Raw genomic sequence first — 5437 nt, 5'->3', positions numbered from 1 at the left:
GCCCCATGGATGCTCCTGTTCACTCTCAGAGGCAGAGCTGGAGCCTTGGTTTTTCCAGCTCAGATTTCTTGCATTTGTCACCTGTGTGCCCTGTGGGCATTAGACAACCAGGAGTTTGCATTTGTACCAGTTCTGTGTCCTCATGCATTACCATCTCATCTGAGTTACAAATTACTCTCTAAAGAGAGCACAGTTTCTCATTAGCAACCTGCATAATACTTCAGGCTGAAGGTGCAGCACTTCTTTTACATTAGCTGAACAGGGTCAGGAACATGGAAATCACCTGGATAAGTACGTGCATGACCACAGCTCTGGTCATTACACCTGGTTACAGCCTAGAATATGGATATTTTTTAGAAAATGGGAATCTGGAGATCAGGGATGTGATAAATGCAGTGTTGGTCCGACCCAGTTTCTGATCTCTTGGAGAGGATTGCACAGTGATGGGCAGATGGCTGGTGACTCCAGTGGGACACTGTGTGGGAAAGGGTATTTGCAGGGTAGGAACTGTTGGTGGTCAGTGCAGTCTCTGACCACTTGTGCGTATCAGTCAACACCAGCTGAGCACCAGTCTTTTACCAGAGAAGATGAACAAAAATTAATAGAAATTTCATTTTCAGCCATCAAATTGCTAATCCAATTAGAGTGTTACAATCAGGACAGAAGGCACAAACCCATAAACTTTTCAAATATTTTCATGCAAAAAGAATTCAGGATTCCTGCCCTGATAAAATCCCCTGCTTTGTCCCACATTAAAATTTGGTTTTATAAGAAACTAAAGATTACAATGGCCTTGAAGTTGTATTTGTGGGTTTTGTAGTGGTTAGGTAGTTCTCAGAAGAGGATACTGGAAAGTAAGAGACTTGCTGATGTCATTTTTAATTCACCACCAGCACCCAAAAAAAAACCCCCAAAAAAACAGCTGAGAGAGATGTTGGTGGCCCTATATAAGGTGCACCTCACCTCCTGCAGAGCACATCAAGAACCACAGCAAAGGTAAGGCTTGCAGCCATTGTGCCTCTCTCACTTTGCCTTGCCCACTCTCCGTGATGCTAACGCTACTCTCTCTCATCAGTGCCAGGTGCTGTAGCTGCAACCTGCTGGGACAGACGACTTTAGATTGTGAGCCATGCCCTCCCTGCAGACCATGACCAAGAACTTCTCAGGATGGGTCATCTTCTGCTGCTGTTGCTGTCTCCCTCTTCTTCTCACCAGCCCTCTGCCTCCAAAAGGGGCAGGATTGGCTTCTACTGCCCTTCATGCCTGCAGGCTCAGGAAGATCAGCTTCCAGCAGCCCTACATCAGGAATCGCACCTATACGTTGGCTAAAATGGTACAGTAACCCACATGTCCTTCATGGCAGGATCTGAGGACCTTCTCCTCTGCCAGTGACCTGTCTTCTTGCCTTCAGCATTCCTCTCCCTTTCTCATCCCTTTCTCCAGAAAAAAATGTGCATTTGCAGTAAGGCAGAGCTTGGGCATGTGGAGCAGGTCTGTTGCCCACTGGTTGCGTAGCTGGGGGAGCTGCTGCCTCTGCTCCTCCTGCTCCCCCAGGGAAAGGCAGCTCCTGGCACAGCACAGCTCCTTCTCTCGCATGGCTGCTGCTAGACTGGGACAATTGTGAAACATGAGCTTAAATTTCTCTGTTTGCCCAGTCCATTTGGAGCTGAACCTGCCCATGACTCCAGCCATGGCCAGGCAGCTCCTCAGGCATCTTACAATGTCTGCTTGGGCAGGTTTCTTGGCTGCTCTTACCATGAGTGGGTCCCCTCTGGTGTACAGCATCAAGTGCTGCAGCACCTCCCTGCAGTGCTGCGGGCCGCCGTGAGGTCGGCCACCTGCAACGTATGGTTTAGTCATCATAACCACTACGACATCTGACCTTTAAGAGGAGGCCAGGAATTCAGACTTCTGCTTATTTATTTTCCAGTGGTACTGACCTTGAATCTCACCCAATTAAGGGGAGAAACAGACACAACGTCCAAGCTTATCTACCTGTAACAGGTGTCCATTCTTCCATTTCACCTGCACTATTATTGACAAAAACCTTAGGGTTTATTATTAATTTTTAGGTAAGGTTCCCATCCCCACCTGACATTTCCTCTTTTCCTTTTCAGGCCAGGGTCTCGGACCAGGACACGGAGAACAGGCTCATTGGGCAGCAGCTCTATGTTAACATCAAGGTAAGTCTTACACCAGGAGGCTGCTCTTTGCATCCATCTGCAGCACTTGTTGATCTCTTGCCATGATTTAACGTGACCTCTTACTTGCATACATAGGAAAACAACCGCTGCTACATGATGAAAAGGATTGTGGAGATTGTAGTGAAAGATGTCCTCCTCACCGAGGTCAAGGATCAATACCCGTACGTTGAGGAGGTGGCACAGTTCTTGGCTTCCCTGACCTCAGAGCTGAGCAGATGTGTGAGTAGCGTTGGCTTTCTTTCCCTTCTCGTGACTCTTGTCCCTGCTCCTGAATCTGAGAATGCTGCAAACAGCAGCAAAAGGCAGTGATATGAAAGGAAACCTCAGATCAAAGATATCAAACTTGAGGTTGATAAAAAGGTGTGAGAAAGGAAAAAAAAAAAGCACGTCGTTTCATACAACTGCCAATGTTATGTCTGGATTTTTTCTTTTTTTTTTTTAGAAATTCTCAGGACACAGAGAGCACATTGAAAAGAACCTGGAAGAAATGAAGAGCAAAATGAAAAAGGTACATTTTTTTCCCAACATTTTAAAAAAAGCAGCTCCAAACCCCAGTCATTGAGTGGGATTAAGGCTGACCTAATTATGAAACAAACTCTGGAAATTATTTAGAAGGTGAAGCCTGCAGGGGCATTAAAGAGGGGATTAGTGATGCTTCTACTTCCAGCCCTCCTTCACTTGTCCTGTTAACTCTCTGCATGTGTTATGGTAATTTAAAATTGTCCTTCAGATATTAGGTTGCAGGTAACTGTATATGCTACAAGGGATTTGAATGAGACAGTTTATATACTATGGTATAATGATTCTAACAGAACTACTTGAGAAAATAAGGAGAGTAAATTCTCAATTCAATTTCTGTGACAAGCCTAATTTCAATTTTCTGAGAAATAACGAGATAGTAAAACTTACATTCTGTTCTTTTCTAGTTGGGAGAGAATGGAAAGACTAAAGCCATTGGAGAACTGGATTTACTGTTTGACTACATAGAAAATGCCTGTACTGATGCCCCAAAGAAAGGAGGGAACAAGAAGAAAAACTGAAAGAATTTCAGATCAAGCTTGAGGAGATGTCTCTGAAAAACTCTCGCTGTCACTCAAATTGATTGACTATTGCAGCTCACCCCCCACCTAGATGCAGTATATTTTTTACCTGTGCCAAAAATAGCAAACCAGGTAGGCACAGACAGGAAGCATATTGCTGCCTTCTTTGAAAATGAAAACTCCAAGACAGTGTTTGCAGTTCTGTTTCAATGCAGGGCATTAATTATTTTCAAAGGCACGCTCCTGTCTTCCTCATCTCCATTGGAATAAGGCAACTGCTTCTTTATTTTATAGGCTGAGATATGACACCTGTGAATCAGCTTTGGTCAAGGTAGGCAGTGATATGTAGCCAGAATGTTTTGAGCCTTTTACTTGGAAATCTCTCTTGCATATGTTGCCCCCTTCTGACCTTTACCTGAAAAGTTGGTATTTCAGACTAATTCAGAAATTATTTTTGTCATTCATATTTAATGGTAACTTATTTTAAAGGAATAATTATATAGTACTTTTACTTTATTTATAAAGGTTAATTGAAAAATATCCAAGGAAATGTATTTATGAAGCTGTACTAGAGGCTTTTAAATGAACTATGAAAGTAAAATTGCTGTGTGGTATTTATATGCAAATGGCTTGTTTTATAAATGCTTACTTTTTAATTTATTATAATAAATATTTTGGTCCTCAAATATTGCCATTTCCAGAGCTTTTCTCTTTTACTCAAACACAAGGGAGATGACACATATTGTGCCTGTGGGGCTGCTGGGCCAGTGGCTATATTCCTGTATCCAGAAAGGATGCAAGCTTGGTCTGGTGACATGCTTCTTCAACATAAGTTTGAAATTTCAACTTATCACAGGCTAGGGCTTAGCAGGGAGCATGTGGGTCAGCCCTTCTTGTGGGGGGGTGGCGGGAAAAATAGCATCCCTCCTGAGAGTCATTGGTTTGGTTCATTGATTCTGCCTCAGAACGTTCATAGACAAGATCACATCTTGAATAGCTGCTGGTGAAAAGTCCCAAACTGTCCCCCATGGATCAGATGAGGTGGAGACAAGCAGTCAGGCAGCGGTTGCTAACCAAAACCACAGAGTGCTGTGTTCTCACTGCCCCATAAGCACACTGAGCACAAATGGCACTCTGCAGCATCAGGGACTTGAGAGCACTTCAGAAGAGAAGTGCTTGGTGCCTACTCTCAATGCATCTCCCAGACAGAAAGAAAACCCAAAGTCACTGAAAAGCAGTGTAATTCATCATTATCAGGTCCTTCAGCAATGTCCCCCGGGCAAAGACACAGGAGTTGCTCTGGTTCAGCCAGGGACATTGGTGGCTGGACTGAGGTTAAAGAGATGAAAATCATCCCAATAATGAGAAAGCCAGAGGAAATATATAACAATGGATTGTCAGCAACTGGTGAAGACTCTGAGTAAGGTTTTACCATTTCTTCATCAGGGCAACAGGCATCCTGTCCACATCTTAAAAAAAAAAAAAAAAAAAAAAAAGTATGTCCTCAAATAAAAGACTCAGAGTGGCAGTGGAGGTTAGGAGAGTGAAGTTTTGCAAACACAGCATATCAGGGACATTCATATGAAAAAAATCTTGCTAAAAGAATATCTAGAAGACATCTCATGAATAAATACCATAGTAAGGGAAAAATGCTGGCAGAAAATCTACCTTGATCTACCTTGGTAGCTTTGTCATTAAATTCAAACAGAAATTAAAGTTAGCCCAAAAATAATTAGCCTCAACATGTCTTACATCAGCTGTTGAAGTTAGACGGCATTGAATTGGGATTAAACTATCCCATGTTGCTCCTGAACCAGAGATAAAAGCGTCCATCCATACCTAATTTGAATAAGGTTTATGTGAACTGAAATTATTACACTTTCTTGTGGGAACTCACATACCAGACTGGCATATGATCCATCTGGGTGATGGGTGCCTGTTACCTGTCAAAACTAGATGCAATCAACATGGTTTACTTAGCTCCACACTCTCATTTGCATCTCACAACATATGAATTACATGCCTGTTCACTCAAGGCAGCAGTGACTTGGTAGCACATTGCAGTGTTTAACCTTTTGCTATATTCAGTAGGATATTTATTTTCTTTCTTGTGGGATAAGCAACGATGTTGTCAGGAGTTGTTGGCCAACATCTTTGCTCTTATCACACGAACTTGTGACAGCTGACAGCAAA

At 42.9% G+C, this 5437-nt stretch overlaps 1 protein-coding gene across 1 annotated transcript; it reads left to right on the top strand.

Moving 5' to 3' along the window:
* Nucleotides 1-1129: 1129 nt before the first annotated feature.
* On the top strand, nucleotides 1130-3553 carry IL22 (interleukin 22). Its single transcript, XM_054805111.1, has 5 exons — nucleotides 1130-1333; nucleotides 2118-2183; nucleotides 2280-2423; nucleotides 2647-2712; nucleotides 3131-3553. The coding sequence occupies exons 1-5, from the start codon at nucleotides 1130-1132 to the stop codon at nucleotides 3242-3244; spliced, it is 594 nt and encodes a 197-aa protein (XP_054661086.1). The 3' UTR covers nucleotides 3245-3553.
* The last annotated feature ends 1884 nt before the right edge of the window (nucleotides 3554-5437 follow it).

Source organism: Grus americana, chromosome 1 (genome assembly GCF_028858705.1).
Source record: "Grus americana isolate bGruAme1 chromosome 1, bGruAme1.mat, whole genome shotgun sequence".
NCBI classification, from domain to species: domain Eukaryota; kingdom Metazoa; phylum Chordata; class Aves; order Gruiformes; family Gruidae; genus Grus; species Grus americana.
The sequence above is the reverse complement of the archived record's forward strand: the minus strand, read 5'-3'. Positions and strand labels throughout refer to the sequence as shown.

What these genes read in the sequence shown, in the direction of transcription:
- IL22 (XM_054805111.1), top strand. Translation starts at nt 1,130, where the DNA reads ATGCCCTCCCTGCAGACCATGACCAAGAACTTCTCAGGATGGGTCATC. An exon ending in AGCTCTATGTTAACATCAAG is followed by an intron (nt 2,184 to 2,279) that starts GTAAGTCTTACA and finishes TTGCATACATAG; the next exon opens with GAAAACAACCGCTGCTACAT. An exon ending in CCTCAGAGCTGAGCAGATGT is followed by an intron (nt 2,424 to 2,646) that starts GTGAGTAGCGTT and finishes TTTTTTTTTTAG; the next exon opens with AAATTCTCAGGACACAGAGA.